This window comes from Pristiophorus japonicus, chromosome 1 (assembly GCF_044704955.1).
Source record: "Pristiophorus japonicus isolate sPriJap1 chromosome 1, sPriJap1.hap1, whole genome shotgun sequence".
In the NCBI taxonomy this organism is placed as follows: Eukaryota; Metazoa; Chordata; class Chondrichthyes; family Pristiophoridae; genus Pristiophorus; species Pristiophorus japonicus.
The window spans coordinates 522113047-522136661 of record NC_091977.1 but is presented as its reverse complement, the minus strand read 5'-3'; the positions used below and the strand labels follow the sequence as shown (position 1 = coordinate 522136661).

The 23615-nt window shown below is 46.0% G+C and overlaps 2 protein-coding genes across 4 annotated transcripts in view; one reads left to right on the top strand and one right to left on the bottom strand.

Moving 5' to 3' along the window:
- Window positions 1-16202, bottom strand: part of prelid3a (PRELI domain containing 3A) — a 52425-nt gene extending 36223 nt beyond the window's left edge. The window contains exon 1 of one of the 3 annotated variants that reach the window (XM_070896410.1): window positions 15927-16202. Coding sequence is in view for 1 of the 3 variants with exons in the window: in XM_070896401.1 (XP_070752502.1) it covers window positions 4276-4307 (32 nt within the window). In the remaining 2 variants the exon portion in view is untranslated. Of the gene's footprint in view, window positions 1-4275; window positions 4498-13991; window positions 14047-15926 lie in introns of those variants that run through there. The other 2 variants (XM_070896415.1, XM_070896401.1) reach the window with 2 other exon arrangements.
- Window positions 16203-16390: 188 nt separating this feature from the next.
- LOC139277624 (mitochondrial inner membrane m-AAA protease component AFG3L2-like) overlaps window positions 16391-23615 on the top strand; it is an 80470-nt gene continuing 73245 nt past the window's right edge. Inside the window, 3 exon segments of the mRNA XM_070896343.1 lie at window positions 16391-16641; window positions 20834-20933; window positions 23364-23438. Coding sequence (XP_070752444.1) covers window positions 16552-16641; window positions 20834-20933; window positions 23364-23438 — 265 coding nt within the window. The 5' untranslated portion in view covers window positions 16391-16551.

Genomic DNA, 23615 nt, shown 5'->3' with positions numbered 1-23615 from the left:
GATTCTGACCGTGCCATCGCTTTTCAACACCGGAACAATCGGACTGGCCCACTCGTTGAACTTGACTGGCGATATGATTCCCTCTTGTTGAAGTCTGTCCAGTTTGATCTCTACTTTCTCCCTCATCATATATGGAACTGCTCGAGCCTTGCGATGAACAGGCCTTGCATCGGGGACTAGATGGATCTGCACCGTGGCACCTGTGAAGTTGCCGATGCCTGGTTCAAATAGCGACGGAAACTTGCGCAGCACTTGGCCGCACGAGGCATCATCCACTGAAGATAGTGCTTTGATGTCGTCCTAGTTCCATCGAATCTTTCCCAACCAGCTTCTGCCAAATAGTGTTGGGTCATCGCCTGGTACAATCCAGTGATAAATCATGCACAGCTCCAATGTACGATACCTTAACTGTCGCACTGCCAATGACTGGTACGAGCTCTTTGGTGTAGGTGTGCAGCTTTGTCTGAATCGGGCTCAGTATGGGCCTTTGTGCCTTATTGCCCCAAAGTTTCTCAAAAGCCTTCTGGCTCGTAATTGACTGAATTGGCAGGCAGTGACTAGTGGGGTACCGCAAGGTTCTGTGCTGGGGCCCCAGCTGTTTACACTGTACATTAATGATTTAGATGAGGGGATTAAATGTAGCATCTCCAAATTTGCGGATGACACTAAGTTGGGTGGCAGTGTGAGCTGCGAGGAGGATGCTGTGAGGCTGCAGAGCGACTTGGATAGGTTAGGTGAGTGGGCAAATGCATGGCAGATGAAGTATAATGTGGATAAATGTGAGGTTATCCACTTTGGTGGTAAAAACAGAGAGACAGACTATTATCTGAATGGTGACAGATTAGGAAAAGGGGAGGTGCAAAGAGACCTGGGTGTCATGGTACATCAGTCATTGAAGGTTGGCATGCAGGTACAGCAGGCGGTTAAGAAAGCAAATGGCACGTTGGCCTTCATAGCGAGGGGATTTGAGTACAGGGGCAGGGAGGTGTTGCTACAGTTGTACAGGGCATTGGTGAGGCCACACCTGGAGTATTGTGTACAGTTTTGGTCTCCTAACCTGAGGAAGGACATTCTTGCTATTGAGGGAGTGCAGCGAAGGTTCACCAGACTGATTCCCGGGATGGCGGGACTGACCTATCAAGAAAGACTGGATCAACTGGGCTTGTATTCACTGGAGTTCAGAAGAATGAGAGGGGACCTCATAGAAACATTTAAAATTCTGACGGGGTTAGACAGGTTAGATGCAGGAAGAATGTTCCCAATGTTGGGGAAGTCCAGAACCAGAGGTCACAGCCTAAGGATAAGGGGTAAGCCATTTAGGACCGAGATGCGGAGGAACTTCTTCACCCAGAGAGAGTGGTGAACCTGTGGAATTCTCTACCACAGAAAGCTGTTGAGGCCAATTCACTAAATATATTCAAAAAGGAGTTAGATGAGGTCCTTACTACTAGGGGGATCAAGGGGTATGGTGAGAAAGCAGGAATGGGGTACTGAAGTTGAATGTTCAGCCATGAACTCATTGAATGGCGGTGCAGGCTAGAAGGGCCGAATGGCCTACTCCTGCACCTATTTTCTATGTTTCTATGTTTCTATGAATCGCCCCCGTGTCCAACTCCATTGATACCGGAATACCATTCAATTTGACTTTCAGCATGATAGGAGGGCTCTTGGTGGTGAAGGTGTGTACCCCATACACTTCTTCCTCGGGTGGAGTTGCCTCTCTTGCTTGTTCAGCGTGATCCACGCCGGATCTATCATCCTCTGCTGACTCTGCCACGTGGTGAGTCGCAGCACTCTTGCACATTCGCTGGAGGTGCCCCATTGTTTTGCAGCCTTTGCACACATAGTGCTTGAATCGACATTGATAGGCTCGATGATTACCCCGCAGCGCCAACATGGTGCTAATGGATTTGCATTCATGCCCGATGGTGGACTCAGTCATCCTAGGTCTTGCAGCTGCAGACGTGTAGGCCCTGCCATATGCGGTTCTGTCTGCTAGTGACGTTATTTTATGTACAGTACTTGCCGGTGAGTTTCGATGCTGGGAAGATATCTGTCTGGTATTATTGCTCGTGGATATGAATGCCTGGTTATCATGATGGCCTTGCTCAGGTCTAGAGATTCGGCAGACAGCAGCTTGCGAAGAATGATCTTGTGGCCGATGCCATGCACGAAACAGTCCCGCGGCATTTCCCCCTAAAATCCAGCAAATTCCCACAAGGCGTCTCAGGTCAACGACATAACTTGCCACGTCCTGGCCCTTGGAGCGGTGCTGCATGTAGAAGCGATACCTGGCCATTAAGACGCTCTCCTTCGGCTTGAGGTGGTTCCGAACCAGCGTACACAACTCTATATATGTCTTCTCTGCTGATTTCTCCGGTGCTAGCAGATTCTTGATGAGGCCGTATATTGTGGACCCACACACGGTGAGGAGAATCGCCCTGCACTTGATCGTCCCCATCCAGCTCGTTGGCCACGAAGTACTGGTCGAGATGTTGAACGAAGGCTTCCCAATCATCACCCTCTATAAATCTCTCTAAAAATACCAACGGCAGCCATGACCGCGTGAAAGTTTGTAATCTGTTACTTGTCGCCAATTGTTACACATGGAAGAATTCGACAAGACTGAGTACTGTGAGCTAAAACCGATGTGACCTTAATCTTTTAAATACAACTCCAGAGTGCCTAAGCAGCATGGCAGACAACCTTTTATACGCCCTTGCACGAGGTGTGCAGGTGACCCTTGGGCCACCAACAGTTGCGCCCTCTGGTGGCAAGTCTTACAGTTACAATGTTTACATACATAACAGGAGGCCAACCAGGAAAGCATTGGAATAGTCAAGACTAGAGGTAATAAAGACATGAATAAGGGTTTCAGTAGATGAGCCGAGGCAGGAGTGAAGTCGGGCAACATTACAGAAGTTCAGCTCATCTTGGGGTTGACTACACCAGTCACAGTCTCAGACAGAAAGAGAGGGCGAGTTCGTGGCAGGGTCTGAAGACAATGGCTTCTGTCTTCCCCATATTTAGTCGGAAGAAGTTTCTGCTCATCCAGTACTGGCTATCGGAAAAGCAATGTGGCAAATCGAAGACAGTGGAACAGACGAGCGAGGTGGTAGTGAGGTAGAGCTGGGAGTTATCAGCATAAATGTGAAACATGACATTGTGTGTTCAGATGATGTCGCCAAGGGGCAACATGTAAATGAGAAATAGGAGGGGGTGTCAGGGTGGCGCCATGGGATCTTTTATGTCCATCCTAGAAGGCCTTGGTTGATCGACTGCACCTCCAAATGTGCAGCAATCCCTCGGTACTGCTCTGGAGGGCCAGCCTGGATAACATTCACAAGTCTCTGGAGTAGGTCTGGAACCCACAACCCACTGACTCAAAGCTGACAGCAACCACTGCTCAGGACTGGAAGTCTGAGTTTTGAATCTTCCTGCAGTCTAAACTTATTCCCTTAGACATCACAATCACATCTGTTCCCCAGATGAACTACAAGGAAGTTGGGTACAGTTGGATAAGGGATGCAGTAAACAATAATAGAAATTTACAGCGCAGAAGGAGGCCATTTCAGCCCATCGTGTCCATGCTGGCCAGCAAGAGACTATCCAGCCTAATCACATTTTCCAGCTCTTGGTCAGTAGCCCTGTAGGTTACAGCACTTCAGGTGCACATCCAAGTACTTTTTAAATGCGGTGAGGATTTCTGCCTCTACCACCCTTTCAGGCAGTGAGTTCCAGATCTCCACCACCCTCTGGGTGAAGACATTTCCATTAAAATCCCCTCTAAACTTTCTACCAATTACTTTAAATGTATGCCCCCTGGTTGTTTACTCTTTTGCTAAGGGAAAACAGGCCCTTTCTCTCCACTATATCTGTATCATTGCAAAATACCTACCAGTGGAAGATTGTTTGCCATATATATATACACACACACACACACAAATACAAACACAAACTGCATCACACAAATAGCGAGGCTCCTTCAGTTCTTTCTGCAGTGCAGAGCCTTACCACAGTGTGAGAGCAGATATTCTGCAAGGCATTTTTTTTTGCGCAGACAGCCGCAAGCTAAGATTTTCAGCAAATGTAAAACAGGAATTGCGGAGCCATCCACCCACCCCTGCACCTGCACCTGCCGCAGGGACCACTCGGACCAAAGCCGTTAGTCCAGAGGAGCAGGCTGGTTCGCCTTACCGCCCCCTCAGGGGCCGGGGCCTTACCACCCCCCGCTCGGTTTAAATCGGCCCGCACTCACTGCCCGCTGAAGCTCACCTGAAGAGGTGCTCCGAGCTCCAGACCTTCATGCCGCCGCTCTGTGTACCAACAACGCCGATTAATGAGTCATCCGCCCGCACTCTCTCCCCTGGGAGGGGGTCGCCTCACAACCCGTGCCGGTAACTGGCCCGCCCGCTACTGCCGGTGCCTGAAAACGGTTAAAGAGCCGCGCGCGCTCGCTGTCACTTCCCGCTCCGTGTGACACAGGGCGGGGGCGGGGCTTCCTCTCCCACTGGAGGCATCGAGCTCGCGCTCCGCCCTCAGGCGCACGCCTCTCCCCCTGGCTCCGCCCTCAGGCGCACGCGCCGCCCTCAAGCGCTCGCCTCTCCCTCTGGCCCCGCCCTCAAGCGCTCGCCTCTCCCTCTGGCCCCGCCCTCAAGCGCTCGCCTCTCTCTCTGGCCCCGCCCAGCGCTCGCCTCTACCTCTGGCCCCGCCCTCAAGCACACGCTCCGCCATCAGTCAGCTGTTCCCCAATTACGTCACCCCACGACACGCCCCCCCCCCCCCCGCACGGCTTGCCACAGTGCGGTTTGGATAAACACGGATTTATGTCCTCTCTTGCTATATTTGTCTCAAGCTAAGATAAATCAAAGTAACAAAAATGTTTTAAAGTCAGAACGACAACTATGCAACTTCTTGAATTAAGGAGGTAATAACTTCTTTAATTATTATTTTAAAATGCTAGGTTTTCGGTCGAATATAAAGGCAGCATCACCATTTGACACATAGAAACATAGAAAATAGGTGCAGGAGCAGGCCATTCAGCCCTTCTAGCCTGCACCGCCATTCAATGAGTTCATGGCTGAACATGAAACACGTGCATATACAGTCAAGCGAGCTCTCTTCACCCAAGAGAAGGAACATTATTCCAGAAATAGCCCATCCACGTGTTATCCTGTCGAAATGTTTGGGTTCAACTGGTACTTTTCTTTCATGCCATTCAAAAGTTAGGTACTGCCCTTCAGCTATTATTGGGTAGCTCAGTGGGTAGCCTCACTATGTTGTGATTAACGGGACTCATTACCTCAGGGTAATCCCTGGATATTCAAAGGAGCGCTGGCTGAGCTGTGGCTCAGTGGGTACACTCAGAAGATTATGGATTCAAGTCCCACTCCAAGAACGTGAGCACTTAAATCTCAGCTGACCCTCCAGTGCAGTGCTGAGGGAGTACTGTACTGTCGGAGGTGCCGTCTTTCAGATGAGACGTTAAACCGAGGCTCCGTCTGCTTTCTCAAGTGGATGTAAAAGATCCCATGGCACTATTTCAAAGAGCAGGGGAGTTATCCCTGGTGTTTATCCTTCAATCAACATAACAAAAGCAGATTATCGGTCATTATCACATTGCTGTTTGTGGGAGTGCATTTCAACAGTGCCTACACTCCAAAAGTACTTCATTGGCTGTAAAGTGCTTTGAGATGTCCGGTGGTCGTGAAAGACGCTATATAAATCCCAAGCCTTTTTTATTATTCACTCTCTCCATAGATGCTGCCTGACATGCTGAGTGTTTCTGACATTTAGTTTTTATTCAGATTTCCAGCATCCGCAGTATTTTGCTTTTTGTGCTAACCATAATCCCTTGTCTAAAAAGAGTAGCCACTGATTTAGTTCCCTCACACTGATTCCTTAAAGAGGACCATGTCCTTGCCTTAGAGGTAATGCAACAAAGGTTCACTAGATTGATCCCTGGGGTGATAGGATTGTCCTATGAGGAGAGATTGAGTAGATTGGGCCTATACTGTCTGGATTAGAAGAATGAGAGGTACATACAAGAAAACATACATTGAAACATACAAGATTCTGAGCAGGATTTACAGTGTAGATGCTGAGAGGTTGTTTCCCCTGGCAGGAGATTGTAGAATTAGGGGGTGTAGTCTCAGGATAAGGGGTCGGCCATTTAGGACTGAGATGAGGAGAAATGTCTTCACTCAGAGGGTTATGATTCTTTGGAATTCTCTACCCCAAAGGGTTGTGGATGCTCAGCTGTTGAGTATAGTCAAGGTTAAGAGCAATAGATTTTTCAACTCTAAGGGAATCAAGAGATATGAGGATCGGGCGGGAAAGTGTTGACATAGAAGATTAGCCATAATCTTATTGAATAGTGGAGCAGCCTCTAAGGGACATATGACCTACTCCTGCTCCTAATTCCTACATTCTTGAGTCTTTTGTCAAAGTGTATCCATTATGTGTTCTTAAGTCTTTTGTCAAAGTGTATATATCTATTAAAAATTCTTGGCCTTTAGAAAAGCATCAAATTTCTTAATTCAATAAACGTCCATCACATTGGGTCTGCTTATCTCCAGGTCATTCTGTTAATGTCACTGATGGGGAAAGCTTGGTCAACCTGGAGGAGGTTCATTCATTTTAATGACAGCCGCAACCTCAAACTGATCTATGATATCGTCTGGAGCCATCCATTTTCAAGGACAACTACCTTTTGGGTACCATTACTATAATCCTCACAGTATAGCAATGTAAATTACCAATTAAACTCTCCCAATCAACTCAGCTGATTTATTCTTGGCATAGCCGACTAATGCAGACCAGGAAGGAAGGATCCAGGTTTGATCCGTGGTCTGTGCTGAACTACCTAATCTAAGCAGGAATAAAGGCACTACAGTTGGCTTTGTCGCTTTTGGGTTTGAGAGGGAAAATACTCCTGGTTGCTGTTCAAGTACCCCTGCTGGAAATGGCTGTGTTGTCTGGATCTGTTTCTGCCATGATCAAATAGTATAGTGACGCTCACACCTGAATAATAGTCACTTGGGTGAGTTACTGGAGGGTGTTCACCAGCTGCCCATGGAGCTACAGTCAAACAGAGAGGGAAGAGGTAAGGAGAGAACTTGCTAAAAAAAAAACGAGGAAAAAAGTTACGGATTTCTATAATAGCGCATCAAATTTGATTAATGGTTTGAAAGGCACCATGTTCCCAACAGACACACTCATTTTTAGATGTTCTAACATTAAATAATGAGAACACCTGGAAAGCTACTTATCAAAAAGAGGAAGGTTGTTTGGGCTACTGTTTACCATCCATTTTATACTTACTGTGTTTTTTGTCTGCGTGTCAAACCATTAATGGAGTTTGATACAGCAAGAGATCCTAGGTTACTTTAAACTCCTGCACTCAGGGGTTTAAAGTGACCTAGGCTAAAGATTAGTGAAATGCTTGCCAGCAGAAAATTATATCAAAACTAGGACTTGATTTTCTGTTTCAAACTTTGCTGTGTCAAAACTGAAAATGTGCGTAAGTAGTAACTGAAAGAGTGAGATAGGCTGAGACCCTTCCTCAGAGAAACCCTATCTGAAATGTGAACTGATAGTTCTGTTTCCGATGTTGACAGATCTGTGCAGTTTGCTTGTATTAGTTCCAGCATTATAAGAACATAAGAACATAAGAATTAGGAACAGGAGTAGGCCATCTAGCCTCTCGCGCCTGCTCCGCCATTCAACAAGATCATGGCTGATCTGGCCATGGACTCAGCTCCACTTACCCGCCCGCTCCCCATAATCCTTAATTCCCTTATTGATTAAAAATCTATCTATCTGTGATTTGAATACATTCAATGAGCTAGCCTCAACTGCTTCCTTGGGCAGAGAATTCCACAGATTCACAACCTTCTGGGAGAAGAAATTCCTTCTCAACTCGGTTTTAAATTGGCTCCCCAGTATTTTGAGGCTGTGCCCCCTAGTTCTAGTCTCCCCGACCAGTGGAAACAACCTCTCTGCCTCTATCTTGTCTATCCCTTTCATTATTTTAAATGTTTCTATAAGATCACCCCTCATCCTTCTGAACTCCAACGAATAAAGACCCATTCTACTCAATCTATCATCATAAGGTAACCCCCTCATCTCCGGAATCAGCCTAATGAATCGTCTCTGTACCCCCTCCAAAGCTAGTACATCCTTCCTTAAGTAAGGTGACCAAAACTGCATGCAGTACTCCAGGTGCGGCCTCACCAATACCCTATACAGTTGCAGTAGGACCACCCTGCTTTTGTACTCCATCCCTCTCGCAATGAAGGCCAACATTCCATTCGCCTTCCTGATTACCTGCTGCACCTGCAAACTAACTTTTTGGGATTCATGCACAAGGAACTGCTCCTGGGCACAGCCAAGGGTGCCATCAGCCGGTCCAGGCAGCGGGCGGTCGAGGGGGTCGTTCAACCTGACTGCCTGCCTCTCTTCCGCTCTTACATCCGGTCCAGGGTGTCCTTGGAGATGGAGCACGCGGTGTCCACCGGTACGCTCGCGGCCTTCCGCGAGAGGTGGGCACCGGAGGGACTGGAGTGCATCATCACGCCCGGCAACCAAATTTTAATTTGATTTTACGTTTTAAAGTTTAATTTGTTTTAATTGCCGGTGCTTTTAGTGTCCCCTTCCCTTTTATAGGGGGCACCGGAGAAATTGTGATTTTAGTGCCCAAAAAAAAAACAAAAAAAAAAAACAAAAAACACAAAAAAAAACCAAAAAAAAGGAAAAAAGGGCCTTGTAAATGTCTGGTGTGTCACCCAGGTCGGGTGGCACAGTTTAATGTTTATGTTTTGCAGGTAGACTCTAAAAGAGTTTCATGCACAAGGAACTGCTCCTGGGCACGGCCAAGGGTGCCATCAGCCGGTCCAGGCAGCGGGCGGTCGAGGGGGTCGTTCCACCTGACTGCCTGCCTCTCTTCCGCTCTTACATCCGGTCCAGGGTGTCCTTGGAGATGGAGCACGCGGTGTCCACCGGTACGCTCGCGGCCTTCCGCGAGAGGTGGGCACCGGAGGGACTGGAGTGCATCATCACGCCCGGCAACCAAATTTTAATTTGATTTTACGTTTTAAAGTTAATTTGTTTTAATTGCCGGTGCTTTTAGTGTCCCCTTCCCTTTTATAGGGGGCACTGGGGAAAAATTGTGATTTTAGTGCCCAAAAAAAAAAACAAAAAAAAAAAAAGAAAAAACACAAAAAAAAAAGGGCCTTGTAAATGTCTGGAGTGTCACCCAGGTCGGGTGGCACCGTTTAATGTTTTATGTTTTCGCAGGTAAACTCAAAAGAGTTTCATGCACAAGGAACTGCTCCTGGGCACGGCCAAGGGTGCCATCAGCCGGTCCAGGCAGCGGGCGGTCGAGGGGGTCGTTCCACCTGACTGCCTGCCTCTCTTCCGCTCTTACATCCGGTCCAGGGTGTCCTTGGAGATGGAGCACGCGGTGTCCACCGGTACGCTCGCGGCCTTCCGCGAGAGGTGGGCACCGGAGGGACTGGAGTGCATCATCACGCCCGGCAACCAAATTTTAATTTGATTTTACGTTTTTTAAGTTTAATTTGTCTTAATTGCCGGTGATTTTAGTGTCCCCCTTCCCTTTTATAGGGGGCACTGGGGAAAATTGTGATTTTAGTGCCCAAAAAAAAACAAAAAAAAAAAAGAAAAACAAAAAAAAAAGGGGGGGGGGAAAAAAAAAGGGCCTTGTAAATGTCTGGAGTGTCACCCAGATCGGGTGGCACCGTTTAATGTTTTTATGTTTTGCAGGTAAACTCAAAAGAGTTTCATGCACAAGGAACTGCTCCTGGGCACGGCCAAGGGTGCCATCAGCCGGTCCAGGCAGCGGGCGGTCGAGGGGGTCGTTCCACCTGACTGCCTGCCTCTCTTCCGCTCTTACATCCGGTCCAGGGTGTCCTTGGAGATGGAGCACGCGGTGTCCACCGGTACGCTCGCGGCCTTCCGCGAGAGGTGGGCACCGGAGGGACTGGAGTGCATCATCACGCCCGGCAACCAAATTTTAATTTGATTTTATGTTTTAAAGTTTAATTTGTTTTAATTGCCGGTGCTTTTAGTGTCCCCCTCCCCTTTTATAGGGGGCACTAGAGAGAAAAAAAAGTGATTTTAGTGCCCCAAAAAAAAAGAAAAACACAAAAAAAAATACAAAAAAGGAAAAAAAGGGCCTTGTAAATGTCTGGTGTGTCATCCAGGTCGGGTGGCATGGATTAATGTTCTATGTTTTCAGATAAACTCCAAAAAGAGTTTCATGCACAAGGACCCTCAGGTACGTCTGCACCACAGCATGTTGTAATTTCTCCCCATTCAAATAATATTCCCTTTTACTGTTTTTTTTTCCAAGGTGGATGACCTCACATTTTCCGACATTGTATTCCATCTGCCAAACCTTAATCCATTCGCTTAACCTATCTAAATCTCTTTGCAGCCTCTCTTTGTCCTCTACACAACCCGCTTTCCCACTAATCTTTGTGTCATCTGCAAATTTTGTTACACTACACTCTGTCCCCTCTTCCAGGTCATCTATGTATTCTCTGTGGCACCGATCCCTGTGGCACACCACTAACCACCGATTTCCAACCCGAAAAGGACCCATTTATCCCGACTCTCTGCTTTCTGTTAGCCAGCCAATTCTCTATCCATGCTAACACATTTCCTCTGACTCCGCATACCTTTATCTTCTGCAGTAACCTTTTGTGTGGCACCTTATCGAATGCCTTTTGGAAATCTAAATACACCACATCCATCGGTAAACCTCTATCCACCATGCTCGTTATATCCTCAAAGAATTCCAGTAAACTAGTTAAACATGATTTCCCTTTCATGAATCCATGTTGCGTCTGCTTGATTGCACTGTTCCTATCTAGATGTCCCACTATTTCTTCCTTAATGATAGCTTCAAGCATTTTCCCCACTACAGATGTTAAACTAACCGGCCTATAGTTACATGCCTTTTGTCTGCCCCCTTTTTTAAAAGACAAACGTAGGTCCCCTGCAGTCAGAATCAGGGGAAGTCATAACGGGGAACAAAGAAATGGCGGACCAATTGAACAAGTACTTTGGTTCGGTATTCACGAAGGAGGACATGAACAACCTTCCGGTTATAAAAGGGGTCGGGGGGTCTAGTAAGGAGGAGGAACTGAGGGAAATCCTTATTAGCCGGGAAATTGTGTTGGGGAAATTGATGGGATTGAAGGCCGATAAATCCCCAGGGCCTGATGGACTGCATCCCAGAGTACTTAAGGAGGTGGCCTTGGAAATAGTGGATGCGTTGACAGTCATTTTCCAACATTCCATTGACTCTGGATCAGTTCCTATGGAGTGGAGGGTAGCCAATGTAACCCCACTTTTTAAAAAAGGAGGGAGAGAGAAAACAGGGAATTACAGACCGGTCAGCCTGACATCGGTAGTGGGTAAAATGATGGAATCAATTATTAAGGATGTCATAGCAGTGCATTTGGAAAGAGGTGACATGATAGGTCCAAGTCAGCATGGATTTGTGAAAGGGAAATCATGCTTGACAAATCTTCTGGAATTTTTTGAGGATGTTTCCAGTAGAGTGGATAAGGGAGAACCAGTTGATGTGGTATATTTGGACTTTCAGAAGGCGTTCGACAAGGTCCCACACAAGAGATTGATGTGCAAAGTTAGAGCACATGGGATTGGGGGTAGTGTACTGACATGGATTGAGAACTGGTTGTCAGACAGGAAGCAAAGAGTAGGAGTAAATGGGTACTTTTCAGAATGGCAGGCAGTGACTAGTGGGGTACCGCAAGGTTCTGTGCTGGAGCCCCAGCTGTTTACACTGTACATTAATGATTTAGATGAGGGGATTAAATGTAGTATCTCCAAATTTGCGGATGACACTAAGTTGGGTGGCAGTGTGAGCTGCGAGGAGGATGCTGTGAGGCTGCAGAGCGACTTGGATAGGTTAGGTGAGTGGGCAAATGCATGGCAGATGAAGTATAATGTGGATAAATGTGAGGTTATCCACTTTGGTGGTAAAAACAGAGAGACAGACTATTATCTGAATGGTGACAGATTAGGAAAAGGGGAGGTGCAAAGAGACCTGGGTGTCATGGTACATCAGTCATTGAAGGTTGGCATGCAGGTGCAGCAGGCGGTTAAGAAAGCAAATGGCATGTTGGCCTTCATAGCAAGGGGATTTGAGTACAGGGGCAGGGAGGTGTTGCTACAGTTGTACAGGGCATTGGTGAGGCCACACCTGGAGTATTGTGTACAGTTTTGGTCTCCTAACCTGAGGAAGGACATTCTTGCTATTGAGGGAGTGCAGCGAAGGTTCACCAGACTGATTCCCGGGATGGCGGGACTGACCTATCAAGAAAGACTGGATCAACTGGGCTTGTATTCACTGGAGTTCAGAAGAATGAGAGGGGACCTCATAGAAACATTTAAAATTCTGACGGGGTTAGACAGGTTAGATGCAGGAAGAATGTTCCCAATGTTGGGGAAGTCCAGAACCAGAGGTCACAGTCTAAGGATAAGGGGTAAGCCATTTAGGACCGAGATGCGGAGGAACTTCTTCAGCCAGAGAGTGGTGAACCTGTGGAATTCTCTACCACAGAAAGTTGTTGAGGCCAATTCACTAAATATATTCAAAAAGGAGTTAGATGAGGTCCTTACTACTAGGGGGATCAAGGGGTATGGCGAGAAAGCAGGAATGGGGTACTGAAGTTGAATGTTCAGCCATGAACTCATTGAATGGCGGTGCAGGCTAGAAGGGCCGAATGGCCTACTCCTGCACCTATTTTCTATGTTTCTATGTTTCTATGTTTACATTAACTGCTTTCCAATCCGCTGGTACCTCCCCAGAGTCCAGAGAATTTTGGTAGATTATAACTTCTGCCATCTCTTTTAATACCCTGGAATGCATTTCATCTACCTTGGGGACTTATCTACCTTGAGTCCCATTAGCCTGTCCAGCAATACCCGCCCTAGTGATAGTGATTGTCTCAAGGTCCTCCCTTCCCACATTCCCGTGACCAGCAATTTTTGGCATGGCTTTTGTGTCTTCCACTGTGAAGATCGAAGCAAAATAATTGTTTAAGGTCTCAGCCATTTCCACATTTCCCATTATTAAATCCCCCTTCTCACCTTCTAAGGGACCAAAAGTTACTTTAGTCACTCTTTTCCATTTTATATATCGGTAAAAGCTTTTACTATCTGTTTTCAATGATTGAGGTGTATAAAATTATGAAGGGCCTAGATCGAGTAGATAGGAAGGACCTATTTCCCTTAGTGGAGAGGTCAATAACCAGGGGGCATCGATTTAAAGTAATTGGTAGAAGGATTAGAGGGGAGTTGAGGAGAATTTTTTCACCCAGAGGGTGGAGGGGGTCTGGAACTCACTGCCTTAAAGGGTGGTAGAGGCAGGAACCCTCATCACATTTAAAAATACTTGGATGTGCACTTGAAGTGCCGTAACCTATAGGGCTACAGACCTAGAGCTGGAAAGAGGGATTAGGCTGGATAGCTCTTTTGGGGCCGGCACCGACACGATGGGCCGAATGGCCTCCTTCTGTATCGTAAATTTCTATGATTTAAAAAATCGTGTTGTAGTCATTGTTTGGCCTATGTTCAATATGCTATAATTCAACCTCTGTTGCAGGGCCTTCCATTAAAGAGTTGAATTTATTATTTGGAACTCCTGAAATTGCTTGTTGCGAAATAACCCGATGCCAGCTTTCTTAATGACTATGCTGATTAAATATCTTACTCTGCTGATTAAATAGCTTACTCTGCTGATTAAATATCTTGCAATGCACTGTTATTCTTACAACCTCTTGCTACATTGAGATTACAATCTACTAGCCGGTCCTTACGAATCTCACATACTAGGAGTGAAAGTCAATTTAATTTATAAACTGTAACATTCTACATTGGGATCTCAAAATAAAAACTACATTTACTTAAATGTAAGCTGCGTTTGCAATCTACCTCACCTTACATCTCACTCCTTAACATCTCGGCGTGAGGTTGCCAGGTTGACCAGCACGCATTGGCAGTGGCCACTAAAAAAATTGGTAGTCGGGCAAGTAGGCTTCGAAGTCAACAATAAAAAGAAACATCAGAAATATTATGAAAAATAATAAAATTACACAGGCAGTAAAGTAGCAGCAGATCCGGTAAAGCAAAGTAGCGAGAAAGCCCATCGCAAGGGTCCAGGCTTGGTTTTGGGTCAAGTTGACTTTGTTGAGGGGGGAGTTTCCAATGACGTAACTGTGCTCAGGGGGATGACCCTCCCGGTGGGAGGGGCGAGGATATTTTTTGCGTCATGACGCAATACGCACAGTATGTATCCGCAGATGCGGTGGACACATTTGTTGCGAGTTAAGGTAGGGGAAGCAGTTGGAGCCTTCGCTCAAATCCTTGCTGTTTACACACTTTAAACGCCGATGAAACTATTATTAAACGTTTTCAAGCAAAGAATCTCCTGATCCTGTATAAAAACTTTGATTCCCCAGCACAGTCTGGAGACTGCCGAGAGTGATTGAGAGCTTTACATAAGAACATAAGAAATAGGAGCAGAAATAGGCAATTTGGCCCCTCAAGCCCGCTCCGCCATTCAATAAGGTCATGGCTGATCTGATTTTGGCCTCAAGTCCTGCCCGCTCCCCATAACCCTTGACTCCCTTACCATTCAAAAATCTGGCTATCCCCACCTTAAATATATTCTCCTCCTCCACATATTAACGATTTAGACTTTGGAATCAAAAACACAATTTCTAAATTTGCATATGACATCACATGGGGGGGTTAGTCAATACTGAGGAGGACTGCAACAAATTACAGGAGGACATTAATAAACTTGCAGAATGGGCATATAATTGACAAATGAAGTTCAACACAGATAAATATGAGGTGTTACATTTTGGTAGGAAGAACAGGGAGGTCACGTGGAGGGTGAGAGTCTAGGTGGGATAGAGGAACAAAGGGATCTCTGAGTACACATACCCAAATCGCTAAAGATTGTGACACAGGTTAGCAAGGCCATAAAAAAAGTAAACCAAGTACTAGGGTTTATTTCTAGAGGTATAGAATTGAAAAGTAGGGAAGTTGTGCTAAACCCGTACTGAACCTTGGTTCGACCGCACTTCCGAGTACTGTGTATAGTTCTGGTCGGCATAATATTAAAAGGATATAGAGGCACTGGAGAGGGTTCAGAGAAAATTTACAAGAATGATACCAGAATTGCGAGGGTATACATATCAGAAAAGGATGAACAGGCTGAGTCTCTTTTCTCTTGAAAAAAGGCTGAGGGGTGACCTAATAGAGGTCTTTAAAATTATGCAAGGTTTTGATAGAGTGGATACAAAGAGAATGTTTCCACTTACGGGAAAAAGCATAACTAGAGGCCATCAATATCAGATAGTCACCAAGAAATCCAATAGGATATTCAGAAGAAACATCTTTACCCAAAGAGTGGTGAGAATGTGAAAGACTGGATCGACTAGGCTTATATTCACTGGAATTTAGAAGAATGAGAGAGGATCTTATAGAAACATATAAATTCTGACGGGATTGGACCGGTTAGATGCAGGAAGAATGTTCCCGATGTTGGGGAAGTCCAGAACCAGGGGTCACAGTCTAAGGATAAGGGGTAGGCCATTTAGGACCGAGACGAGGAGAAACTTCCTCACTTAGAGAATTGTGAACCTGTGGAATTCTCTACCATAGAGAGTTGTTGATGCCAGTTCATTGGATATATTCAAGAGGGAGTTAGATATGGCCCTTACGGCTAAAGGGACCAAGGGTATGGAGAGAAAACAGGAAAGGGGTACTGAGGTGAATGATCAGCCAAGATCTTATTGAATGGTGGTGCAGGCTCGAAGGGCCGAATGGCCTACTCCTGCACCTATTTTCTACGTTTGTCTCACCTTTAGCGATGAGAAATCCTAGTGCTGCTAATAGTCCAGGCCGAGGTTGGCAGCAGGGGTCACTGATCGTCGACGGAAGGCGGAAAGTCTATCAGATCGTAGGAATCGAGCAGGTAAATGACCACGAAAAGAAAGGAGAAAAAGGCAAGGAGGCAGAACGAGGGGAAGTAACAGCAACAACGGCACAGGCAGAATAAAATCAAGCACATGGCAAACTAAGCCGGAGGAGTGCAGGCAGTTTGTCGGGAGTTTGTTGAAGTCAGTGACGCAACTGTGTCAGGAGGATGACGCAACCGACACGGCGGTGGCAGGGGAAGAGGACACGTCATGACGTCAGACGAGGAGCTGAGTGAGTGCCAGGAGGGCGACGTCATGACGTCTTGTGAATGCCAGGAGAACGACGTCATGACGTCTGGACGAGCGAGTGCCAGGAGGGCGACGTCATGACGTCAGGCGCCGGCTGGTCAGGCACTTGACGACGGGATGAGTGAGTGGCAGGAGGAGGCGGAGCGGCGGCCTGAGATTTCCTCAATGTCCTCGCTGCCTCAACATTTCAAAACGTGGATCTGACGACTGACCGTTCGAAGGGAACGAGGGAAGCGGGGCAGACCAAAGGGAGGACAGCATGGCGCACCGTTACCTGCTGCTGGCCGGGTGCTGTCGGGGACTGTACAGGAGTTTCGGCCCTCAGCGCGGCAACCGAGCCTGGAGACGGGTAAGCGAGCAGGGGGAGGACTTTAACCAGGGTCACCCGGGCACTGCCCGGGGCTGGCGTCTTCACACCCGCAACCACCTCGGCCTCTCTAGGGCTGCTCCTGTTCAGGTCCCTGTCTTTGAATGTAATTTGCATTGTCCGCGGGATGCTGGCGGACTTTAGGCCTTTTCCACTTGTATCCTGACGTTGGTATGTTGTGCAGGGTCACACATCATAATAGCCTTTGCCCTCTCCCCTCGTCACCCCACTCCTGTACCATCCACTTCCGAAAACTCAACTCAACTTCAGTTAACTTTGTAGTGAGTCCTGGCAGAATAATGTGTCATTCCAGTTCCATTTGCAGTGGTGTGAGGGTATGTTTCTTTTTATACAAGGACGATCTTGATGAAGGTGGCAGGACAAGGTGATAAAGCTCGAGGGTGATGGGTGAGCAGACATTAGTGTAGATGCAGGCAGAAGTGTTTTTGGATAAGCTTAAGCTGATGGAGGGTGGAAGGTGGCAAGCTGAACAGGAGACAGTTGCAGTTGTTGAGTCTCGAGCTAAAAGCATGGGTAAGAGTTTCCTTCGGCAGATGGGCTGAGGAGGAGTGAAGACGGGCAATATTACGGAGGTGGAAGTAGGCGGTCTTTGTTATGGAGAGGATATGAGGTCGGGAAGCTGGGGTTGAAGTCAAATAAAGCTGTGATCAGTCTGGTTGAGCCTGAGACAGTGGCTAGGGAACGGAGTTTGTGGCAAGGGCTGAACACAATGGCTTTAGTCTTCCCAATAAAAAAAAATGTTTAATTGAAGGACATTTCAGCTCATGCAAGACTGGTTGGACAAGCAGTCTGACAACACAGAGGCAATGGAGGGGTCAAGAGAGATGGTGGTGAGGTAGAGCTGGGGGTTGTCGGTGTACAGGTGGAACGTGACGTGTTTTGGAATGTTGTCGCTGAGGGGCAGTATGTAGTTGAGAAATAGGAAGGGGCCAAGGATAGATCATTGGGGGGATTCTAGAGGTAACAGTGCAGTGTAAAGAAGCGAAGCCAGTGCAGGAGATTCTCTGACTGCGCATGGATAGGTAAAAGTGAATCCAGACAAGCGCAATTCCACTCGGCTGGAACACAGAGGAGAGGCTTTGGGGGAGGATGGTGTGGTTAACCATGTCAAAGGCTACAGACAGGTCGAGAAGGATGAGGTATAATGCACCTCGATCACAGTCTCATAGGATATAATTTGTGACTGATTAGGGCCATTTCACTGCTGTGGCGGGGCAGGAACGTGATTGCAGAGATTCAAAATGGAGTTGCAGAAAAGATGGGCACAGATTTGGGAGGTGACAATGTGTTCTAGGACTTGGGAGAGAAAAGGGAGGTAGGAGATGGGGCGGGCATTTGCAAGGACAGAGGGGGCAAGGGTGTTTATTTTTGAGAGGGGAGAGTGATGACAGCAGATTTGAAAGTATCTGAGGACGGGGAGCCGTTTACCATATCAGCTAGCATGGGGGCCAGGAAGGGAAGTTGGGTGGTCAGCAGTTTAGTGGGAATAGAGAGAGCAAGAGATCGGTCTTACGGACAAGATGAGCTTGGGCGAGCATGTAGGGAGACAGGAGAGAAACTAGAGAAAGCTGTGAGTTCTGGACTAGGACAGGAGGGTTCCTTGGGAGAAGTTTGACTTGGTGGGTAAGGGAGGGATGTGGCAGAGGCAGCGGATTGTTCAACCAAGTGGAGAAATGTAGCCAGAGCTTATCTTTGGATTCCAAGATGATCCTGGCGCATTGAGCAGTTTTGGCAGAGGAGAGCAGGGATCAATGGTACTTGATGTGGCCCTGCCAGATCTGGCAATGAATGGCTAAACCAGTTGTGCGCCATAAACATTCAAATCTGTGTCTTTTGAACTTAAGGAAGCAAAGATGGAGGCCATATCAAGGAGAATGATCAAGGTGAGAGAGAGTAAGGGATTTACTGGGGACAAAGGCATAAAAGGTGGCGGTGTGGATGTGATTGAGCAGATCGGTAGCTGCAGAGGTATTGTGGCGAATGGAAGGTTAAAGGCTAGACCGTCGGGCATTTAGTGCTGTTGTAAGTGATTTGGGGGGAGAGCTATTTCCAGGGGAATTGGGGTTGGAAGGGCAGCAAGTTTTACCCGATGAATGTTCAGCTGATGGTTTGTCAATGATTAAGTGTAAACAGAGCTATGCAGTAAGTGCACCATTTTACCTTGAAATATGTTAAACTGTGGCCATAGAATGTCTTGTGACTCTAACCTTCCCAGGAATAATCTTATAGATATATTCAAAATGGAGTTAGATACGGCTAGAGGTATCAAGGGGTATGGAGAGAAAGCAGGAACGGAGTACTGAAGTTGCATGATCAGCCATGATCAAATTGAATGGTGGTGCAGGCTCGAAGGACCGAATGGCCTACTCCTACACCTATTTTCCATGTTTCTATGTTTATTTTCCTTTTGACTCAATTCCTTTGTTTCAAGGTGTGAAATGTCTCTAATTTTGGCAGCAAAAGCAGAGACCCTGATCCCAGGCTTCTGCAACTTAAAAGCTGCACCTACATAGTCAGAGACAAGGCGAGTCTATTGCAGACTTGCAAATATAATTAACTATGGAAAAAAAGATCTGCTGGACATAATGTAAAATGATAATCTGATCAGAATCAAATATCTTGCTCTGGACAGATAGCAGTGGAAGAATGGGTTGCCTAGCAACAGGCGATGAACTAACACTCCCTTCACTCCACCATTGGTGGGCATGCTTTCAGCCATCCAGGCACGAAGCACACTCTTTCCTCCCTCAGTCTCTGCACCGAGCGACATCTCATCCTTGGTGATTTTAACCTCCATCTCAACTCGCCTTACCCTCTCTCCTCCGAGTTCACTGTCCTCCCTTGACCTTTTCCCCCACCCCATGTAAACTCTCCATATCTCCGGCTGCACCTTCAGCCATGCCATCTCACATGGCCTTTCTATTCCCTTCATCTCAATCACAGACAAGGCCAACTCTGATCACTTCCTTGTATCACTCACCGCTCACTCTACTGGATATTTAAGATTGGCTTTATATGAAGTTGGGCACTTTTAGGATGTTGGGAAATCCAATGAGGTATAAAGCTCCCATTTGGTTTTGTTTGGTATTGTTACAGCTGGGCCCTGAGAACATGACTCCCGTGACCAACTGCAGTGGTCACTTACTAGGTATATTTTGCCAAACTGGTGACATATGCTGAATATGAAGAGTAAATGTCTAGCTTTTCTTCACTACAGAGTCACTTGGAATTTCTCATTGAGTGCATACTTGAATAATATTTATTACAAACTACAGTTGGATGGTACAACTTTCATTGGACCATCTCCATGTAGTATGAAGCATTCGGGAGGAGTTTGATTTTTAACCTGTTGTTTTTTAAGTGGTAATTACTGTCTGTGTGTACCACTGAGGCACTAGATTGGTTATTATACATTAAACAGTTGCTGTGTAAGTTTGAGAGTAATTCTTGAATCTGTGAGCAAGGTGATACATAAGAAATAGGAGCAGGAGTAGGCTATTCGGCCCTTAGAACCTGCTCCGCCATTCAGTAAGATCATGGCTGATCATAACAACTCCACCGTCTCGCACTATCCCCATATCCCTTGGAGACATGATGACAACAAGAACAACAGCTTGTATCTATACAGCGCTTTTAACGTAGTAAAACATCCCAAGGCGCTTCACAGGAGCGTTATCAGACAAAATTTGACACTGAGCCACATAAGGAGATATGAGGGCAGATGACAAAAAGCTTGGTCAAAGAAGTAGATTTTAAGAAGGGTCTTAAAGGAGGAGAGAGGTGGAGAGGTTTTGGGAAAGGATTCCAGGACCTAGGCGGCCACCAATGATGAAGCGATGAAAATCAGGATGAACAAGAGGCCAGAATTAGAAGAATGCAGAATGTACAGCTGGTGGAGTTAAAGAAAGAACAAACTTGCAATTATATAACTTCTTTCATATCCTCAGGATATGCCAAAGTGCTTTATAGCCAATGAGGTACTTTTTGAAGTGTAATCACTATGATACGTAGGAAAGGGATAGCGAGAGGGAGGCCACAATGGGGTTTGAGCATCAGGATGAGAATTTAAAATTTGCAGCGATGGCATTCTTGTGATCTTTCTGTTGTTGCAGTGTCTGGTTGAAGGGATTTGTGTGATTTATTGTTCTTGCAGTTCTCGGATTGTGCGCACAATTGTGTGGGTTTGGATCGCAACAGTCTGCTGGCAAATGTGCTCGGTGCATATGGACGGATCTGCTCACGACCTCCAAAAGGTGAGACATCTTGAAATACTGCGAATATCAAATGAGTCTCTTTTTTTCAAGCCTCCAAAAGCATTTTTGTAATTGACATTCTTTGTCTGTTTACCCCGTAAAACACAAGTGAGAATACAACATGCTTTTAAAAAAAAAATTAGATATTTAAATTTTTTTTTGCGGCTTTGAATTCTGAAGTGCATCTGTGTGCTCTAAGTTATAACTTTTTAACTTTTGTGATCGACCAAATGATTTCGAAACTGTTATTGGAGTGGCGTATTGCAGTGCTGGGCCACAGGTTTGCACCTGCATTTCTTTACATAGTGTCAATGATTTAAGCTGTAGAATAGTGGACAGACAGGCATTTGTCTACATAGTCAGACAGTTACCCTGTAGGCTCCTGAGATGCAGTTTACAACAGTTGGTTTTAGAGCAATATTGACATAGGGCCGCGAGCAGAAAGGTTACCCACCTGCCTACCCCTTCAACTGGGGATATTGTGAAGACACCCAAGAAAGCAGGGAGGGAAGAAAAAAATAGCTTTTTAAAAAATATTTAAAAAAAAATGATTGGATTTAATGTACTACGCGTTCATTTTTTTCATAATACTATGGAAGTACAAATTGGTATCGGTTAAATCAGAAAATAAAACTGACGTTGCAAACAAATCTAAGTTGATGCTCTCTGGATTGTAAGGGAAGCAGGCACTTGGGAACACCACCACCTCCAAGTTCCCCTCTTAGTTACACACCCTCCTGACTTGGACGTGTATCTTCGTTCCTTCATCGTCGCTGGGACAAAATCCTGGAACTCTCCTATCTTCACCACATGGAGTGCAGCGGTTTAAGAAGGCGGCTCACCACCACCTTATCAAGGGAAACTAGGGGTGGGTAATGAATGCTGCCCTTGCCAACAACACCCACAAAACGTGAATTAATTTAAAATAAATCTTTGTTGCAGAAAGGGTTAAACGTAAAATGGAAATACTGTAAAGTGTTCTAACTTTTCATTGAACATTTAAGTAAGATGTAGATTATATTCATGTCTCCCTTCTTGTACTCCAGTACATCTCCTAAATTGAGCAAACTATGGGTTTACCAATCTCGTCTTTTAATCAAAATGGCAATTGTCGGTGCAGGGGCTAACTGGTCAGTATATGCCATGGCTAGTATAATTTCGATGCCCTCATAGGCAGTCCCTTGGAATCGAGGAATACTTGCTTCCACTCTTAAAATGTGTCCTTAGGTGGCTGAACAGTCCAATACGAGAACCACAGTCCCTGTCACAGGTGGAACAGATAGTCATTGAGGGAAAGGGTGGGTGGGACTGGTTTGCTGCACGCTCTTTCTGCCGCCTGCGCTGGATTTCTGCATGCTCTTGGCGATGAGACTCGAGGTGCTCAGCGCCCTCCCGGATGCACTTCCTAATTTCGACTCCATTAATAACTCAATGTCTCATATTTTCCAGTTGGTAGTGTTCTGATTATTCCAAGCCCACAAAAACATTTGCTGGCAAAACCACAAATACAAAAGCAAAATACTGCGGATGCTGGAATCTGAAATCAAAACCGAGAATGCTGGAAATCAGAACTGACGAAGGGTCGTCGACCCGAAACATTAACTCTGTTTATCACTCCACAGATGCTGCCTGACCCGCTGAGATTTCCAGCATTCTCTGATGGCAAAACCACTCTGGTTTTATGAAATGGGTGTGGGGTCAGGGTTGAATTGCCCAGTAAACAAGCAGCAGGACTGAGGGATATTGCCACTTATTGCAGTGTCAAAGAATACCCACCACTTTACCAGGACGTAAATATTAGTATACATTCCCATAGGAGATGCACCAGGGTTACCCTAATTGAAACTGCACCTCCAACGCAAGGATGAGTCATGGGCAATTTTCCCTCTAAACCGCGTGGGCACACAGAAGTTTTCTAGTCCCGCACAACTCCTTTAAAGGGCCACGCACCCAAACAAAAATTACGGAGAACGTTGGTCAAGGGTTTCAAAGTTTATCTTTGTTTTCAAATCCCTCTATGGCCTCTTTCCCTGCCCCCACCCCCATCTCCTGTAATCTCCTCCCACAACCCCCCAAGATGTCTGTGCTCCTCTAATTCTGCCCTCCTAAGCATCCCTGATTATAATCGCTCAACCATTGGTGGCCATGCCTTCTGTTGCCTAGGCCCCAAGCTCTGGAACTGCCTGCCTCTCTACCTCTTTCCTCCTTCAAGATGCTCCTTAAAACGTACCTCTTTGACCAAGCTTTTGGTCAACTGCGCTAATTTCTACTTATGTGGCTTGGTGTCACATTTTTAGTGCATAATAGTCCTGTGAAACACCTTGGCACGTTTCACTACGTTAAAGGTGCTAAATAACTACAAGTTGTTGCCTAGAAAAGTTTAACCTCGCACTGCATGTAGTCCTTTTATATTAATGTATTTTTTCACAGGTTTTGAAAAATATTTTCCAAGCAAAAAATCCAAAAATACAAGTGAATCCAAAGGATCATCCAGTGAGGTGAAAGGTATTATACGTAGTTTATTAGCATCATTTAATAATTTATAAAGGATTTGCATGAATTTAGAAGTTTTACTTTGGCTAAAATTAACATACTGAAAGAGTGACCTCCTTTAGCGAAGCAAAAGAGGAAATAGTAGAGGCCTTGACCATCATTTTCCAATCCTCTTTGGATTTGGGCATG